The 20,225-nt window shown below is 41.1% G+C and overlaps 2 protein-coding genes across 2 annotated transcripts in view; one reads left to right on the top strand and one right to left on the bottom strand.

The window, feature by feature from the left end:
- LOC118357691 (microcephalin-like) overlaps positions 1-20,225 on the bottom strand; it is a 33,691-nt gene that overhangs the window by 2,987 nt on the left and 10,479 nt on the right. The window contains 4 exon segments of the mRNA XM_052477881.1: positions 19,652-19,695; positions 19,698-19,799; positions 19,802-19,887; positions 20,050-20,089. Coding sequence (XP_052333841.1) covers positions 19,652-19,695; positions 19,698-19,799; positions 19,802-19,887; positions 20,050-20,089 — 272 coding nt within the window.
- Positions 3,253-18,976, top strand: LOC118402754 (angiopoietin-2-like). Its single transcript, XM_035800964.2, has 9 exons — positions 3,253-3,871; positions 8,351-8,506; positions 11,948-12,069; positions 12,418-12,650; positions 12,774-12,901; positions 14,969-15,070; positions 15,203-15,369; positions 16,711-16,841; positions 17,584-18,976. Exons 1-9 carry the CDS (start codon positions 3,593-3,595, stop codon positions 17,742-17,744), a joined length of 1,479 nt encoding a protein of 492 aa, XP_035656857.1. The 5' UTR covers positions 3,253-3,592; the 3' UTR covers positions 17,745-18,976.

The following is a 20,225-nucleotide window of genomic DNA, read 5'->3' as shown; positions in this document are numbered from 1 at the left end:
AATGATTATTGAAAGACCAAGAATAATCTTAACAAGTTTAAGGTCTCTTCTTTCGTCAGCTGGGTCCAACAGAAATTCGATTTACGCTTTGTCCCAACCCCTCCGAAAGACACGCATACAGGTTGGAGAGTTAAAAAAAAAAATGTATTTTACCTTTATTTAACTAGGCAAGTCAGTTAAGAACAAATTCTTATTTTCAATGACGGCCTAAGAACAGTACGACAGATTTGTACCTTTGTCAGCTCGGGGGTTTGAACTTGCAACCTTCCGGTTACTAGTCCAACGCTCTAACCACTAGGCTACCCTGCCGCCACAGGTGCAGGGGGCCGCCACAGGTGCAGGGGGCCGCCACAGGTGCAGGGGGCCGCCACAGGTGCAGGGGGCCGCCACAGGTGCAGGGGGCCGCCACAGGTGCAGGGGGCTGCCACACTGAGCACCCGTGGAGCAGTTATGTGAGTCTTTGAAAATAAGTTGTCTTTAATTATCTTAAAATGTGTCCTAAGAACAAACTCCTATTTCATAAACAATAAAAACCTCTACATTATACACAACTACTATTGGTAGCCTATTGTGTTAATATAGCCTTTTAGCATCCACAAAGGAGCATGAGCGAATTGGGCTTTGGATCACAATTCAGGCATAAAATAGGCTAGGTCATTGTGTGAGTCACTTCCTTCCCCCTGATGAGCTTCCTCCAGACATGAAACGACTGACAGACAATCAGACAGCCACACATCTAATGACTTAGCGATTCAACTGGAACCCATGAACCAACTCCAGTTTTTCTGAAAACGGCCTTCCTCTGTGGTCATCTGCCTAAAACGTGCTGCATTTCCTTCACATCACTTCACTTCCTGTAATTCCGCTCCTTGTGTGTGCTGGGACTTGAGTAAAAGACAAATGCAATGCATTGTAACAGAAACCGATGCTTAAAAATACACACAGAATATACCTAAAAAGGTTATATGACCTTTGGAATATTTGTAAAACCGTTGTCTCAAAGTTTTAAAAAAACTGTCAGTCAAATAGAGAGACTAGCTGTTTCACCCAGAGGTGAAATATGTGGAGCTTCAGTGTTAAGGGAAATGAAGAATGAAGCTAGTGGAGCAATAGGAAGATGACCATGATGGAGAAACATCCCTGGGGTATAAGACAAAACATCCTCCAAGCGGATTCACTTCCTTTGTAGACCACCTGCATCGCCCCGTGTGTGATATCAGCGGTTTAATATAGCTCGCATCATTAGAATAGACAATGACTTGTAAAACATTTTTACTATACTTAACAGGCTGGCTCATCTTGAAAATAATAAACACAATAAGTCATGTTTAAATATTGCTAAATTATTTAAAAGTAATAATCAGCCTTGTGTATAAGCAAATCAGCCACGCTATTAGTATTTTATGTTTTATGTCTGTCGTCAATAGAAGAGCTCAACTACTGAACTGAACTGCATAGAACTGAGAGGGGCTCTTGTCAGGTTTGTTAATGTGTGACCCTCACTTTGCACCGACCCAACTTGATCTCTCATCCATTCAAGCCAAAGGTTAATGTAAACCAGCTATGTTTGCCATGTGTTTCAGTATATGCATGAACAGCATACATGTCAAACCACAGGACTTATTTATAAATCTAGAACTCCTAAAATGTATCAAGCATGCAAATAGATGTAGCTGTCGAGATGTCAAAATGGTCATGGTTTTTATAGCGCTTATGCACCTCCATCATGCAGCATGTCGCACTCTACTTTACCTGAAAGCCTTGAATAGCAGACCATGTAAGATCTCCCGAGGGTGACTGTTCTCACACACACACACACACACACACACACACACACACAAACACACACACACACACACACACACACACACACACACACACACACACACACACACACACACATACACACACACACACACACACACACACACACACACACACACACACACACACACACACACAACCAAAAATCAACCACTAAGTTAAAACAAAGCACACATTCCAGAGCTCATTGGCACCTTTGAAAATGAGCCAGCATAAAAACAAAAAAAATCCTTGCCCCTCCTTGGAAGACAGTTTTCCCAACAACATTTATTGTCTATGTCCCATCCCTATGGATAAATACGTATCAAACCATGCTCCTGAATAAATCACAATATTTTAGCAGTATGGACAACGTTTGTATTTTAATACTATTTGAACCTGTCTGGTTTCAACTGCCTAGGCTACTTGGGACCGTTTTCTCCTCATGATACTCCATGCCAGTCTAAGAAAGGCTTGAGACAGGATGCAGGGATCACAGCCGCCCTGATCTGAAATGCATCCTCTCAAATCAAAGTTGGGAAAATCAAGAGGAGAACGTGGTCTGGCGACAGCCAGGCACCTCTGAGGATTCTAAGTTAACTACAGTACAATAAGCTAAGTCAGGTAAATTACGTTGACTTCAGACATGGCTACTGTGTAGTACTGTGTATTATGGTAGTTTCCCAGCTGCCTGTCAACAGCAGCCAAGATCAGAGGTGATAAAGAAAAAAGAAGCGCCTTGAAAAAGGACTAGATGAAGAACCTTGACTACTTCATTCCCACACAGGAAAAACCCTGAGCCCTGTGAAGCCAAGATCCGTTTATTTTAAGTCACATTAATAGAGATTTAGCATCTTATTAAGATGACATGAAGTGGACGGATGAGCTTTATTAATGTCCCCAGAACTTCAGCCAGATACTCTTCTCCCTCTGTAAACATACTGGATCTCACCCCTTCATATGTAACCAAGACCCTGATACAGCCCAGAGTTGGAGAATGACAGGAAATAAGAGCTAATGTTTCTTAAGACGGAGCAAAGAGCTCGGAATGGGATGAGTGACGACAGAGAAATTGTCTCTCTTTCCCGCAACATTCTCATATTTAGACAAATGCTTTGTGCTTTTGTCATCAACAGGGGAAAACATATTTAGTGGGTAGGGATGGATATTGCAATTGCAGACTTTGCTGGAAGAAGGCAGCTGCATCCAGAATAGATGATCGGCCATCGGCTTGTGAGAACACGCAAATATAGTAATTAATTTATACTATCTGCCCATCTGTCTCCCTGACCTGTTCATAAAGCTCTCGATCTCATGCAAACAAAAGGATACGGCGGGAAGTGTTTAATTAGTGCATCTGCTCCTGTGTGTGTGTGTGTAAGAACGAGTCTCCACATTGCTGCTTCCAGCCCAGCGGCTCTTCACAGTGACTGGCCACAGGGATGTAGTGGGAGGGGCCTTGCTTTCACTCCAATATCTAGCTAATCAGAGGGCCAACTGCAGCTGAAACCAAGAGGCTGGGGACTTAATGAAAAAGGGGAAGCGTGCAGTCTAGGACTGGGAACCTGCAGGAATGACACCATCTACCCGGTATACCCGCTGACCGTATCCCCTCCTCCTGCCTATAAAAGAACCTGAAGAATTGAAAGAGGACTGTGTGCATTTGGATATTCCAGAGGAAAGAATTACAACAATATTTCCCTTCTAAAAACAAATCCATTGAAAGGCAGTGAGTGACCCAAAAGGAGAATTTTGGATAACAATACAAATTTTTGTTTTAATTCTTAAAATGTTTTATGTTGGCTTACTGGTCTTGAGTGGCTGCTTGGCCCTGGGGGCCGGCTACAGGAAAACTACAGACACGACAGCTGTTAAGAGGCAATACCAGATCCAGAATGGCCCGTGCAGTTACACCTTTCTGCTGCCTGAGCAGGACAACTGCAGGACCCCTAGCAGCACCTACACCAACCTGGTCCAGAAGGACGATCCGGCAGAGTATGACGAGTCTGCCCAGAGGCTGGAGCAGCTGGAGAACATCATGGAGAACAACACGCAGTGGCTCCTCAAGGTACAGTGTTCTGCTTGACGTCACACAGCTTCTATACTGGTAGTGCAGGTGTGTGTGTTCAACACAGTCTCACACCCATTCGCATGATATACGTTTTTTTATTCTGTCCCTCTATATCTTATGATCTGTTTCATCTCTCCAATTCATTTATGTTACAAATGGTTCCACAAAAATATATGTTATTTGCACTCTTTGGATGAGTGCCCATATTTAAAACATAAGGGACTTGGTTCCGGATACCCCTTTGGGTGCTATGAGCCGTTTAGTGATTAAGCAGTAAATGAATGGTTCTGCTGCTCTGCCACTATGTTTAGGGCTGGCACAATTACCGTATAACTGACGGTCATGGATGAAGAGTCATGAAAATAACCATCATAACCATAACATTTTTAAATCAGCTGATTGAAGACGGGACCGCTGACCATTCCTGCGGTTGAGTCCATTTCAGCTGTACCCTTAACATGAAACTGTCATTCAAATTCTGTTAATGGATGTGGGTCATGCAATGGAATGTATTTGTTATGATATCGAGTTGAATCAACAAATCATAGCATATCATTTTACTTCCTGTTTGCGCCTATGGTTACACTCGCAATGGTCGCCAGTCCACCCATTATGCCATCGTTGACATGAAAAGGGACGCCCGTTATATTCAGTCTATTTCTACGGCAGGAAATGCATAGAAATTAAAAAATATTGCTATTCAAATGGCTATTACGGAGACTGCGGTCATTTGGCTGGCCAATTACAATCATCCAGAATTCCTTGATCGTCACAGCCCTAATTATGTTGTTACGTAAATGTAAGATGATAAAGTTAAGAGACAGTAAGCTTTAGCAGCCTTCGGCATTGACCTCATTATGTATCTTACTGTGCAGAGGTGATGTTATGTAGTATCATGGACTCATTTCACCTCAGGGAAATATTCATATAGGCCAGCTACAGGTTCTGGTTTCCCACTCCGCTCAATATGGCTTACAACAGGGCTCTCCAAACCGGTTCCTGGAGAGCTACCCCTATATAGGTTTTCAATTCAACCCTAGTTGAAACTAACCCAATTCAGCTTATCAACCAGCTAATTAATAGAATCCGGTGCCCTAGATTAGGGTTGGAGCGAAAACCTACAGGACAGTTGCGCTCCAGGAACAAGGTTGGAGAGCACCGTTTTACAAGTTGCTTTCTATAGGACGGGTTTATTTCCCCCCCCGTGAGAGAATACAAGAGTATACACTAGGACCAGGACTATATCAGTATCATGATTCTCGTTAGTATCGTGGCAGGAAACTAAACACAAAGCGGATTTGACTTCTTTAGGAAAACAGCCCTTATGTTGGAAACAAACATTATATTGTCATCCAGAGTCACATTTATATTCCAAGCTATAGCACACAATATTTTACATACAGCAGGTTTTTAAAAGGAACAAATAATTTCAGCCCCCGATAGATACCAGTATCTTCACAGCCTTAGTGTACACACCAACTTTTCAGTGATGTGCAGGCGCGTTGTACTCCAGTCACTTCCCTTACTGCCAAGATGGCTTTGAAAGACTTCCATTCAGATGCAAAGAATTCTCTGATTCTGATTGAGAGGACTGAACTTGACCGTGTAAAGATGTAGGCAAGTGAATTGTGACATTGTCCTACTATTCGAAGGGGGCATCTTGACATGGATTCAGTCTTGAGCAGTAAGAAAGTGAATGTGAGCCGAAGTAGGAAGAAAGTATCCTGAAAGGCCATAAAACAAAGAAGCGTTCCAGAACAGAACCAGGGCTGTGGTGGCTCTGTGAGTGGGTGAGAAGGGCCCGCGAAGTGACAAAGCCTCGACACAGGTGCCCAGATGAAGGGTGTGCGCATCCCTTTCAGCACTGCTGAGCCATCACTTGTGAAAGAAACAGAGTGCCTCTGCTTGGGCTGCCTCCATTCTTTCTTCTCTATAGAGTTTGATTAATGATGAGGTCTATAGAGCTCTGACAAGACAAGCACAACTTCAAAGTCTTATCACACAGCTCACACCTCTCCAAGGAAACAGAGCCTGACTTGAATCACTCCGCCAGCTAGGTCAGCTGCTGCGAAGCGTTAGGGTCCCCAGACCTTTTGTCATTGCCGTTACATCAGAGCCACTGCTTAGGAACACCTCAATTAGAAAAATGTAGTCTTTAAAGAATGATGTTTTGAATACGGCACTCAACATAGCTTAAAAATACATTAAGGACAGTGATTGATCTGAAAAGTCAGCTCTCACTCCACTAGTTTAAAAGCCTCGAAATGAAGCCATTAAAATAGTGAATCTGTAGTCTTTAGACTCCGTGATAATCCGTCATTCAATTCATTAAGCGTTCACTGCCTCACAGAATTCTATCCTCGAAGGACAGATTTGTTATGCGCAAACATGCGTGTAACTCTGCTAAAATCTCCAATCCAATTGACATGCATGATTTATGCTACACAATAGTCAGAGTTATGTGTGTTCAAGGTTAGGATTTGGCCTAAAGTGACTACTCTGGATGGAAAGGATTAAGAACATTGTCATTAATGTCTGTCATGGAAAGGAAGTCCAGTCTTTAACTGAAATGCAACACATTGGATGTAAAACAAACAAGTGAGCGGAACTAATCTATGGGAAATCTGCAAAGGTTAAGAGACACCTGGTAAAAGTGAGGTCGGCTCAATGCGTCCAGAATTCTAGAGCTATTTTAAAGGAAAAAGTAGACTATGTAATAGGGTCATTTGTAGAGAATTACTAACACGTAAGAACAAAGCCTTATGCAAAATGTAAGTATGCAATTCCCGAATACATTACTAATAAAATTAAATGTAATTTTTCCTGACACGTCAATTTCACACACTACAGCTTGTGGGAATATTGGCATGATCTGTAATAACAGAGGAAAGGCTCTTCCTCTGTACTGCACCATGTAAGACCCTGAGTCAAGGACAAAGGAAATCACTGTACATCAACTGATGAAATTAACATTTATTGTGAGAGCAGAGGTAATACCTCAAATTATTGCACTGTCCCACTCTGGGGGAAAAATAGGGAGTCCAGCGGATGGACATAAAAGTGGTCCTTCTGTAGCTCAGTTGGTAGAGCATGGCGCTTGTAACGCCAGGGTAGTGGGTTTGATCCCCAGGACCACCCATACGTAGAATGTATGCACACATGACTGTAAGTCGCTTTGGATAAAAGCGTCTGCTAAATGGCATATATTATTATTATTATATTAAAAGATATGTGTCAGTTTGCGGTCACACTTTTCATGTTAGCGGGGAGGAACAACACGTAAACAGCTGATTAGATTGCCGTCATTGGGAACTTCCTGCTTGCAGTTCCGATGGCACACTCTTCCAGCCTCCACGTGTCTGTGTCCAAGAACACAGCCAATATGGAAGTGGAGAAAGGAAGACCAATTCAAAAATTAGCACTGACTGCTGCACTGTCATTCATTAACACGGGGAAAGGCTAAATATGCTTCCCAGTTTAAACTTGGTCACAATAGTTTAGCTTCTTGGCAGATGGGTATACAACCTAATTGTTTACACAAACAAAGACCAGAAAAACTAGAGTGCCATGATATCATCTTGCAGTGGAAGACGCTGTGTCGTAGAGGATGCAACTCATCACTCATCATTTCCATCCTGTTTACAAGACTTTCAGGCCTAATTGCCACTCAGGAACTTGATGTAGAAAAGAGCTTTAGGATTGGGTTTGTTCTAAATCTGACAGGTGGATACTGAATAGGGGACATAACGCCTATCTAAAGCTTTTATTTTCTCTGAAGACAATGATACCATGTGGGATAGACACTAGAGAGGACAGCTTATTTAGAACTTTTCCACTAGTAGACATTTTACAATGTATTAGTTGTCGCCACGATGACTGAACCTAATTCATGAAAAGGCTCATTCAGAGGTACAATTTTACAAAAATAACCTTAGCGGTTGAATATAGCATGTTGACAGGGAATTACAGTGCAGTCCTGATTGATTGTGATACAATTTGATGTAACCAAAAACAACCATATAAAAAATGTGTAGATTTTCAGTTAGATATTAATCTCTAGTATAGTTCAAGTGATGGCATTAATATGAACCAGAAGGGATGCTGGGAAAATATTCTCAGTCTTCCATTTTTGACCCCAACAGAAGCAAGTGAACTTCCTGCAGCAATTTAAGGCTTCAATATAATGTAAATCTAAACATTAGTCAAAATACCTGGCCTGTCTCTGGATAATTGTCTACATCTACCTCTCAGTCAGACAAGGGGAAAAGCCATGAACTCTATGACAAGGCTGTACTGCTTAAAAGGAGTCATTCTAAAAGAGAAATAGGCTACACATTCACTGTGACATCCATATGGTAAACCACAGTATCATACCCAATTAATTTGACACCATCACAGTGAACCAATAATACTGATATATCACTTAAACCATCTCACTAACCTGCCTTCGTCAACTCTTATTGATCCTTACTGCAGCTGGAGAACTATATCCAGGAAAGCATGAAGCAGGAGATGGCCCAGATCCAGCAGAATGCTGTCCACAACCACACCGCAGCCATGATAGAGATTGGGGCTAACTTGCTGAGTCAGACCACTGAGCAAACACGGAAACTGACCAACGTAGAGGCGCAGGTGAGGACCTTTTACTTAACAATATTGGTTTTGTGTGTGTGATATATATACATACTGTATACAGGGCTGTGAAATGTATTTGCCGCCTTTCTAATTCTCTACTTCAAACAAAACCTAATATTAGATAACTGGATCCTGAATTAACAAATAATACAACAATTGCACACTTATCTCATTTATTTCATTAAAAAAAAAGTTGTCACACCCAATTTTTTATTTGATTTTACTTGGCAAGTCAGTTAAGAACAAATTCTTATTTTCAATGGCGTCCTAGGAACAGTGGGTTAACTGCCTTGTTCAGGGGCAGAACGACAGATTTTTTTACCTTGTCAGCTCAGGGATTCTATCTTACAACCTTTTGGTTACTAGTCCAACGCTCTAACCACTAGGCTACCTGCCGCCCAAATGCCCCCGTGTGAATGCCCCCTTACACTCAATAATTGGTTGTGCCTGCAATGACTCCAACCAAACGCTTCCTGTAGTTGTTGATCAGTCTCACATCGCTAGAATTCATGATTCCTTCTATTAAGGCAAGTCGTCCAAGTCCCGAGGCAGCAAAGCATCCCCAAAGTATACATTTTTGTTATTTGTAAAGTCATGTTCCCTTTATCTAATATTAGGTTTTGGTTGAAGATCTGATAACATTCCGTATAAAAAAACATATGCAAAAATAGAGAAAATCAGAAATGGTGCAAATACTTTTTCACGGCACTGTATGCTAAATGACTCAACATTCATAACCCAGTAACCTACATCAAACAATTCAGTGTTTCCCCTATATTCATTTAGCAGCAGCGGGGATAGCTAAATGTTTTCAGTGTAAACTTAAACGACTAAAACCAGACAAAGTATGTAGAAAAGATCATGGAGCTCTATATATCACTAAAATAAAATCACCAAAACAATCATCAAAATAAAAAAAAACTGGACAGTCAGGGAGAATGTACAATTCCAAAAATGTCATGGCATGGGGACCCCATTGATTTTCTTATGTTTGAGACACTCCGATAGCATAAGAAAACTGCATAAGCCATGGAAGTGTAGAACTGCAGGAAATTAGCTTTAAAACTGCCCTTTTTTCTCTGCCCCATGGTTAAAATGTGTAGAAATGCAGGAAATTAGCTTTAAAACTGCCATTTTTTATCTGCCCCGTGGTTAAAATGTGTAGAAATGCAGGAACTTAGCTCTGTGGCCAAGAGGGGGCCTCTAAAATGTTTGGTCAGAGACACCGCCGTTAGCCCCCCCATGCTAACTTTGCTACCACCGCTGAAAAAAAATCCTAGGGAAACACTGCAATTAATGACAAAAGTAATCAAATTGCCAATGTATATATATATTTTAAATTGAATGCTGTCCAACAGGGCAAGGATTATGATTAGCTTTAGAAGGCCATTGACCTTTTGTGAACGAACTACACAGCATTTCCTGTTACTAACGTCATTGTATTCCCACAAGAAAGGGTCTATCAATTTGTCACAATCAGACATCCATGTGTTCAAAGTCTCCAACACCAGCTCCAATGGTAGACAGACACATACCCAACATTCATGTAAACAACAAATTGGCCCAGCTTTTTGCGGTGTTCAGTTCCTCAAACTGGAAAATCAGATGGGGTTTTCTGGACCTAGGATTTCAAAACGCCTAAAGAAATTCATTACATTATAGAGCCACTCTTTCACAGTAGCCTCTACACCCACTGCCCCCTTTCCAATATATTTGTCCTTTATTGGAATTCGATTGTTCAGTTTTTTCCTGTTACGAAACAGATTTCCACAACCATCTACACCCATGCTAATTGTGCTCTAAGAACGTGAAGCGAACCACAAAGTGTTTGCACATGAAGTGAGATAGGACTGTTACAAATTGAGTTTGCACTCCTTGAATTTTTATCAAGTAAAGTGCTACATTTACAAAATACAAATGTCTTGAGGGTGCTGTATTGTAAATGTTTTCAGTCTACTGTGAGTGTGGATAAAAACTAAACTCATGGCAGGGTGTGCACAATTTATTTTCAACTGTAGCTGTTCCAAAAGAATTGCAGTGAACTATGGAGCCGTTTATGAAACAGACTACTCTAGAGAATACAGGGAGATATCAGAATCCATTACATATGACTCATTTGAGATATTTTTCTAGCCAGGAAAAGACCAATGTTTCATTTAGTCATACCACATCCCCAATTGAGAGATTGCCACTTTAAAGTAATCAGTAGTTGAAACAATAACGAGTCCTCACCGTTGTTTCGGTAAAAAGCTAAGGGATGGGGGTGGAGAATTGGAACCACTCAAATTCAGAGATCGACTATCCATGATATCAAAATGTGTTATATCAAGGGTTTTTGAATATACAGTGTTTGTTTACATTGACTTTGTTTACACCTTTGTAGTAAAACAAGCTTATATTTTGGGCTCTGATGAGGAATTTACAAGTTCTGTTCTTCAAGAATCAATGGGTACATTTCATTAATGTATAAGTCCAAAAATGTATATACAGTGAAAAGTATTTGCCCCTTTTGTCATTCTCTATTTTGCACATAACTGACACTGAATGTTATCAGATCTTCAACCAAAACCTAATATTGATGTGATCAAATAACAGATACTTTCGAGTATGACATGCTTGTTTCAGATCCTGCCACAACATCTCAAATTGGGTTTAGGTCTCGTCTTTGACTAGGCCATTCCAGAACTTTACATTTGTTGCTTTTCATCCATTCTGATGCAGACTGACTTGTGTGTTTTGGATCATTGTCTTGCTCCATGACCCAGCTGTGCTCCAGCTTCAACTCATGGATGTATGGCCTGACATTCTCCTTTAGAACTATTTGATACAGAGGATAATTCATGGTTCCTTCAAGGAAGGCAAGTCATCCAGGTCCTGAGGCAGCAAAGCATCCCCAAACTATTACACCACTCGATCGAGGTTGTGGCAGGACCTGAAAATAGCAGTTCATGCTCAAAACCCCACTAATGTTGCCAAGTTACAGCAGTTCTGGATGGAAGAGTGGGCCAAAATGTATCCACAGGGATGGGAAAGACTGCAAGAAGCATTTGGTTTCAGTCATTGCAGCTAAAGGTGGCACAACCAGTCATTGCAGCTAAAGGTGGCACAACCAGTCATTGAGTGTAAGGGGACTATTACTTTTTCACACAGGGACATTGGGTGTGGCATAACTTTGTTAATTAAATAAGTATCAACATTGTAATTTGTTCACTCAGGTTTATTTTATATAATATTAGGTCAAGGTTGAAGATCTGATAACATTCAGTGTCAGAAATATTTGTCAAAAATAGAGAAAATCAGAAAGGGGGCAACTACTTTTTCATGGCAAGTTAGCAACTGCTGATGTTTACTTAATTTAATCTGTAAAGGGCTTGCAGCAATTAATAGCGCAATCTCATCTAACATTTTCTGTGGGAAGTAATTGTCTCTCATCTTTAGGTAATAAATAATACAACTCGGCTAGAACGTCAGCTTCTTGAGAACTTTCTGTCAACGAATAAGTTGGAAAAACAGCTCATTTTCCAAATAAATGAAATAAGCAAGCTGAATGACAAAAACAGGTAAGGATGTTTTGTTGTTTGTAGTAAACTGCACAGTCATGCAGGTGCCCAATCTCTAAATCATGCTAACTAAAAAGGCTACAAACACCAGATAGTAAATATTTAGTCTAATGTTTCCTATATTCTGTGTGAAACACAGTTTTGTAAAACAAACTCCTTGATTAGATAGCTAGTTGCTTGGATTGGAAACCAGGGAAGTTGAGTTGCCATATGTATTGTACAGCAGTCCACAACAGTAATAATTGATGGGACAACACCAACATACTAAGTAGTGCTATAAGACCAGTAATGCCCTGCCAGCTCTGTTGCAAGTTGCTGAGCGTGTACCCTGCCCTTCCTCCTCCCCAGCTACCTGGAGAAGAGGGTGGGGGAGATGGAGGTGCAGATGCAGGTGGAGCTGGAGCAGCTGAAGGAGAAGAAGGAGCAGCTCTCTACACTTGTACTGAGACAGACTGCCGTCATTGAGGAGCTGGAGAAACAGCTTCTCCGGGCCACCACCAACAGCTCTGCCCTGCAGCGGCAGCAACAGGAGCTACTGGAGACCGTCAACAACCTAATCTACACCATCTCCGTCCCCGCAGGTGGAGGAGGGTGACAGACTCGGGGAGGGGGGATCAAAACCACTGTTGAAAAGTAAATATATATTTTTATGGAAAAGTAAACTTGATGCAGTATAAATTTGATGTGCTCTCCACTTTCTGCAGTGAACAAGCCTACCATGATGCAGGATACACCGACCACATACCCAGACTGTGCTGCACTCTACAAGTCGGGGAACACCGACAGTGGAGTCTACTCACTGGCCCTTCCCAACACTACACAGGAGATTAAGGTACAATTAAACTCTTATGTTAATATCCATTTGTCCTATGCAATTTATAAGCTGCCTACATTCAGAATAAATGTACATTAACAGTTGAGGTCAGAAGTTTACATACACCTTAGCCAAATACATTTAAACTCAGTTTCACAATTCCTGACATTTAATCCTAGTAAAAATTCCCCGTCTTATGTTAGTTAGGATCACCACTTTATTTTAAGAACGTGAAATGTCAGAATAATAGTAGAGAGAATTATTCATTTCAGCTTTCATTTCTTTCATCCCATTCCCAGTGGGTTAGAAGTTTACATACACTCAATTAGTATTTGGTAGCATTGCCTTTAAATTGTTTAACTTGGGTCAAACATTTCAGATAGCCTTCCACAAGCTTCCCACAAAAAGTTGGGTGAATGCTGGCCCATTCCTCCTGACAGAGTTGGTGTAACTGAGTCAGGTTTGTAGGGCTCCTTGCTCGCACACACTTTTTCAGTTCTGCCCACAACTTTTCTATAGGATTGAGGTCAGGGCTTTGTGATGGCCACTCCAATACCTTGACTTTGTTGTCCTTAAGCCATTTTGCCACAACTTTGGAAGTATGCTTGGGGTCATTGTCCATTTGGAAGAACCATTTGCAACCAAGCTTTAACTTCCTGACTGATGTCTTGAGATGTTGCTTGAATATATACACAATATTCCTGCCTCACGATGCCATCTATTTTGTGAAGTGCACCAATCCCTCCTTCGGCAAAGCACCCCCACAACATGATGCTGCAACCCCCATGCTTCACGGTGGAGATGGCGTTCTTCGGCTTGCAAGCCTCACCCTTTTTCCTCCAAACATAACGATGGTCATTATGGCCAAACAGTTCTATTTTTGTTGCATCAGACCAGAGGACATTTCTCCAAAAAGTACAATCTTTGTCCCTGTGTGCAGTTGCAAACCGTAGTCTGGCCTGTTTATGGCGGTTTTGGAGCAGTGGCTTCCTCCTTGCTGAGCGACCTTTCAGGTTATGTCGATATAGGACTCGTTTTACTTTCATAGATACTTTTGTACCGGTTTCCTCCAGCATCTTCGCAAGGTCCTTTGCTGTTGTTCTGGGATTGATTTGGACTTTTCGCACCAAAGTAAATTCATCTTTAGGAGACAGAACACGTCTCCTTCCTGAGCGGCATGGCAGCTGCGTGGTCCCATGGTGTTTATACTTGTGTACTATTGTTTGTACAGATGAACGTGGTACCTTCAGGCGTTTGGAAATTGCCTCCAGGGATGAATCAGACTTGTGGAGGTCTAAACATTTTTTTCTGTGGTCTTGGATGATTTCTTTTGATTTTCCCATGATGTCAAGCAAGGAGGCACCGAGTTTGAAGGTAGGCCTTGATATACATCCACAGGTACACCTCCAATTGACTCAAATGATGTCAATTAGCTTATCAGAAGCTTCTAAAGCCATGACATCATCTTCTGGAATTTTCCAAGCTGTTTAAAAAGGCACAGTCAACTTCGTGTATGTAAACTTCTGACCCACTGGAATTGTGATACAGTGAAATAATCTGCCTGTAAACAATTGTTGGAAAAATGACTTGTGTCATGCAAAGTAGATGTCTTAAACTGACTTGCCAACACTATAGTTTGTTAACAAGAAATTGGTGGAGTGGTTGAAAAACGAGTTAATGACTCCAACCTAAGTGTACGTAAACTTTCGACCTCAACTGTACAATAACACCACCACAGCCAATTGTCTTGCAAATGTGTATAACAATCCGTCGGGAATCAAATGTAGTCAATGACGGCACAGCTTTCCTTTAATTCAGAGTCAGTTCAAATGTTCTCGGCCTTTGGTTTGTTTTGTGCATGCCTAAACTTGAGTAGGGGTTCTCCTTAGATACTTTTCATTGGTGAGTTACAACCTGGTAATTACACATCGCTTGTGCTCACAAAACTACCATTGCTTTTAAACTACTGATATGGAACTGTTTTTATTGTTATGTTTGTTGCTGCAATCTAAACTCCCTCACTGTACTGAAACATCTGAACTTAATATCATTGATACCTGGAGAAAATTGTTGTTTTGTTTGAAGGCTTACTGTGACATGGAGATGGAGGGGGGTGGATGGACAGTACTACAAAAACGATTTGATGGTCATGTTGACTTTCACCGTACGTGGAAAGAGTACAAAATGGTGAGCACTAGAGGAAATTATCCCAGTCCCACAGCACAAAGCTTAGATAACGCTGGCCAGTAGCAAAAAAACAGAACAAACGTTATGATCATATTAAAATTTGAATAATTATGTTGTTATATTCCTTCAAAGGGCTTTGGAAAGCCTTCAGGTGAATACTGGTTGGGAAATGAATTTGTTTCGAAACTGACCAATCAGCAACCATACGTCTTGAGAATACAGATGATGGATTGGGAGGATAACTCAGGATTCTCACTATATGACCAGTTCTCTCTCGGCAGTGAAGCAGAAAACTACAGGTATGCCTATATTTCCCAGGTGTGGTGTTCCAATGCTAGGCTACTTATGTGACGGAAACTATGTTGGGGGAGTCTGTGTGTGGAGGATCTTTAAATATAGGTGATCACTTTTAGTACTTTGCGATGCGGACTGAAACACATTATCATAGCTGTATGACAGAGACAGATTTAGTCTGTTACTCAAGATGTTTTGATGTAGTAATGTTAAAGTAAGCTCTAACAAAATGGTGCATACAAAATGTTCTTTAAAATCAACAAATGACAAACAAAATATTTACCTTGTCTGAAAATATGTTGGGTGGGCGGTGGGAGGATCAAACACTTGTCACCAGTCCAAAATAAATATTTTGTCATCTGGAAAATGGTCAGGATCTGTGAAACAGAAGACTAAAATGCTTCAGTCTCCTAAACATTCAATCTGCACCCCTAGACATCACCAGTACCTGCCATTTTCTTTGCTGAACATAAGCTGATTTTAAGGAGAGAACTGATACTTCCTCTCTGTTTGAGCATTAGACCTCTACTCAAGCACACTCCTATTAATTCCTTAAGTCTCAAAGTATGACCCTTGACTATTCTAGAACCAGAAATATAAATGATTCCATATAACTTATCTTCATACTGAAATTCAAAGGCCACAAAACAACAGAGGTTAGCAATGACATCAATACCACATCACCAGCATTGATATTTTCGACAGAATGAATGGGCGGAAGGTAGGCCTAGCGGTTAGAGCATTGAACCAGGAACCGAAATATCACTGGTTCAAATCCCAGAGCCAACTAGGTGTAAAATCTGTCGATGTGCCCTTGAGCAAGGCACTTAACCCCAATTGCTCCTGTAAGTCACTCTGGAAAAGAGCATCTGCTAAATGACTAAAATGTAAAATGTAATGAACAACCAAACCATAACAGGGCCCTTCTGTCAGCAAACCCTACTGCAGCTGTCATGCTTCACTTAACTTGCAAATGACTAGTGTGTAGACATAGCCTATAGTAGGGTTACTCAACTCTTACCCTACAAGGTACAGAGCCTGCTGGTTCTGTTCTACCTGATAGTTCATTGCACACTAAATCAGTCCCTCATTAGAGGGGACCAATGAAAAAATGCAGTGGCACTGGTTTCGTGGTCCATAGTTGAGTTTGGGTGCCGATAGCTTGTCATGGAGCACAAGAAAGGTTCAGAAGTAGTCACGGAAAACCAAGGGATATTCAAACACAGCATCTTGTAAGTTAGTGCTAGCAGAGTAAGGAATCCTTGGCGGACTAAACTTGGGTCTTCCGACGAATGGCAATCATGTACTTCCTCCTCACATTGTATTCCTCTGTTTTCTTTACACAGGATACACCTTAAAGGCTACAGTGGAACAGCAGGCAAAATTAGTAGCCTTGGTCAACCAGGAAGTGATTTCAGCACAAAAGATGCAGACAATGACAGATGTGTTTGCAAATGTTCACAACTGACAACAGGAGGTAAGGAACAGGTTAATATGCCAATCTCCTCGACTTTTCCACCAGCCTTCATTAAGATCAATTATTTCCCCCATTTTCACATTAACTCCCCCAAGAAGCGTTTGGCACTACCCCCAGAAAAAAAAAGTTAAAAGATGTCTTGCCTTTTCTTTCTGTCGTGGGGTCAAGGCTCTCAAGCAAAATTAGATATGAGCTGATCAGTGATTAACTCAGTTGGGAATTCAGCCCCTGCAACAGCTGACATTAATAGTCTGGGAACTACGGATTTCCCCCTCCCCCTCTCTCTGAGCTCAGAAGAGAGGTCCTCCTCCATGCCTCTGATTTGTAGACTGCTTTGGGCACTAGACTTGGAATTGTTCCGTGTATCGGGGTCTGCCTACTCTACATGTAAGCTGCTCTCCAAATGATTTCCCCTCCCGAGGTCTCGCATAGAGGAATCCCTATACCTCAGGGAATTGTTGGGGATAACCAGCTGCATATGAACAAAAATAGGACTAAGATGACAGACACAGGGGGAATGAGCTGCACAACTTGCAGTCCATGTGATATAACAATCCAGACTTTCCCCTTGGAACTCAACGAAACTGAGGGTATAAAACTGTGGGAGTTAATCGTAATATGATAATACAACACTTCAGTGTTAGAAGGAGAAGCACAACTCCTCATTGGGCTCGTTGTCTTATAGACCATGCACATCATGAAAAACCTCAGACTGACAATCTCTTGTTTTCTGCTTTTCAAGGCTGGTGGTTTGACGCCTGCGGCCCCTCTAACTTGAACGGAATATTTTTCCAGCACGGTCAGAACTCTAATCGATTCAATGGAATCAAATGGTACTACTGGAAGGGCTCAGGCTACTCACTGAAGTCTACCACAATGATGATCAGACCAGTAGACTTCTGAGGCTGTCCCAGAGACATGCCTCTCACAGACGGACATAGAAAGGAGAGCATTGTCACTCTGGGAAACTACAGACAAGACAGACTGAACTGCTCCATAACAGCGACCTCACCACTTCCAAGCATTCCACAAGGAAGGGAACAAATTAACTCGCTCCAACATGTCAGCAAAGAGTTTACAGTTTTGTACAAAATTGACAGGTGAAAACGAGCAGAAGTCTATGAACTGTGTATTTTTAGAAACATATGGGCTTTGGACTGCATAACCAACCGGGACAAGGCAGTCAAAGGATGAAATAGGTATTTATAGCTAACTGGAACTGTGGTAGAGATAACAGTATTGTTTTCTATAACAAGCAATACCAGGGGAAATGTTAGTGTGTGACACAATGCAAGGTTGACCAAGTACATTCTGTAATAACGATATTTCACCCCATTACATTTGATACAATGAATTTGAAAATGGTTACATTTTATTTTATATTAAAATGTAAAAATAGGCCTAATACTAAACGCAAAGAAAACTAGGGTACAAATACACGATCAAATATGAACATAACGCGCTACGGTCATCAGTAATGAATCTACTGGTTTTCTTTCTTAGAGCTTGTACATACTTACATGATTTAATTTAAAATGTATAGATGGTTCACAAAATGTATTAAAATCAGATGTGATAACTTTGATTGGGATGTTACTCAAAACATGTATTCAATGTCAATTAACCTAATTATGCACTTGTGTGAATCTATTGCAAGTGTGTTCAACTTTTTCCATGATTACACAATTGACTGAGTAATTAAACTTCCACATCCTTTGCCTGACTTAGGCTACGTACTCTGTCGTGATTCGAATCTGTATCCAAGGTATCCAGAGAAAGTGGAGCATATCTGCATATATTTATCAATCTAATTTAATTGTTGTACTGTGGAAATGTGATTTATGGTGATAATAATTTATGTAATACATTTTACCCATGCTTCTGTGAACATTTGGGACCAAAACTTTTTCACTTAATTATTCTAAGCGACTGGCGTTATGATTAGGATTAGTGTATTTAGGATTTTTTCTGTGTGGAGTACAATGTCTTGTCAGATTCTGTCACTCCTACGTGACGCTCGTCCCTCAACCGACAGCCGTCGCGCAATCTGATGTGAAACAATGATGTCGACTATGGATAATGGTTGTCAGAAAGGCAAAGAAAGACTTCAGAACATCATTCAAATTAAATCTTAAATTCAAGCTACAGTTCTTATGTCTTCATTCTGCTTTAACACAAAACATTTAAAAAATGTGTTTTAATGTCTGATGTGTCATGCCTATGATGTTTAAAAAATGCCTTCAACTTTCAATTCAGTTAGATTCTTGGACAACGTCAGGCTTTTGCAGGAAGCTATTTACCTCAGCACTACCCACTACTGCACAAGACAGAAATCAGCACAGATTGAGCGTGTCAGGTAAAAATGCTGAAGGCCCCATTAAAATCAAATGACCTGGCTCATCAAGAGCCTTCAGGGAGTGTGGAGATTGTTTTGGCCACCACAACAGAACTGTGTGCGATTTCAAAAGGAAATGTGATGAGACAGTATTCTATAGCAAAACACCCCTTCCCCTTCACAGATGCAGGCCAAAGATTAATGAATGGAGGAGGACAGGAAGAAGCAACATCCACATCTGACACAGGATGCTGGAGTGAAAAAACACTTTGAAAATTCATTAATGGCAATAAAAGTAGGTGTCCTACCCACTTCCTACTGTTTGGAATTCCAGCTCTTCGAGACAGTTGCATCATATGATAGTAAACTGACCAGGCCATTTCATTATAAAAGCATAGACTTAACCAATATGACCCCAAGGGCTATGTTTGAATAAGAACAGTATACAATATTAGTAGAATCTTCAGTTACTGACAGGTGCTGCTGGAAACTGATCTGAAAGTTCACATGGTTCTTCTGGAATTGTCTTTGTTCCAAACACCACAAAACCTGTTTAGGGGAATATTACCTGCAGTCACAGGCGATGCCCAGGAGAATGTTGAGGGTCCGCAGTGGCCCACCGGCACCATGTGGGTTGTGTTCTCACACACCTGGTCCACCACTGGGAACCCACCCAGAGTTTGGACCACCTGGGTCAATATGTGTTGCTTTCTGAGGAGCCAGAGGTGTAAAGAAGAAAACCGTTCTAAATATCGAGGTTAATAGGTTGAGAAGGCAAAGTATCGCCAAGAAGTTCAACAAGACATAATCAAATGTTAATCTGTCTAAGATCCTAAATGTTGCTGTAACAAATATGTTTTGAAATCTACTTACTCTGTGGGCATGCTTGTCATAACTAATGTCCTTAGAGAGTCTGGATGTAAAAATTATTAACAAATGATATGCACTTTAGAGTACATTCGCACACAGTGAGTTCAATACAAAGTACACACCTAAATAATGACTAAGGGGTAATAGCAGCCATAAAGTCTCAGTTTCAATAGTTTGCA

Source organism: Oncorhynchus keta, chromosome 24 (assembly GCF_023373465.1).
Source record: "Oncorhynchus keta strain PuntledgeMale-10-30-2019 chromosome 24, Oket_V2, whole genome shotgun sequence".
NCBI lineage: Eukaryota > Metazoa > Chordata > Actinopteri > Salmoniformes > Salmonidae > Oncorhynchus > Oncorhynchus keta.
This window is presented reverse-complemented; position numbering and strand designations above follow the sequence as displayed.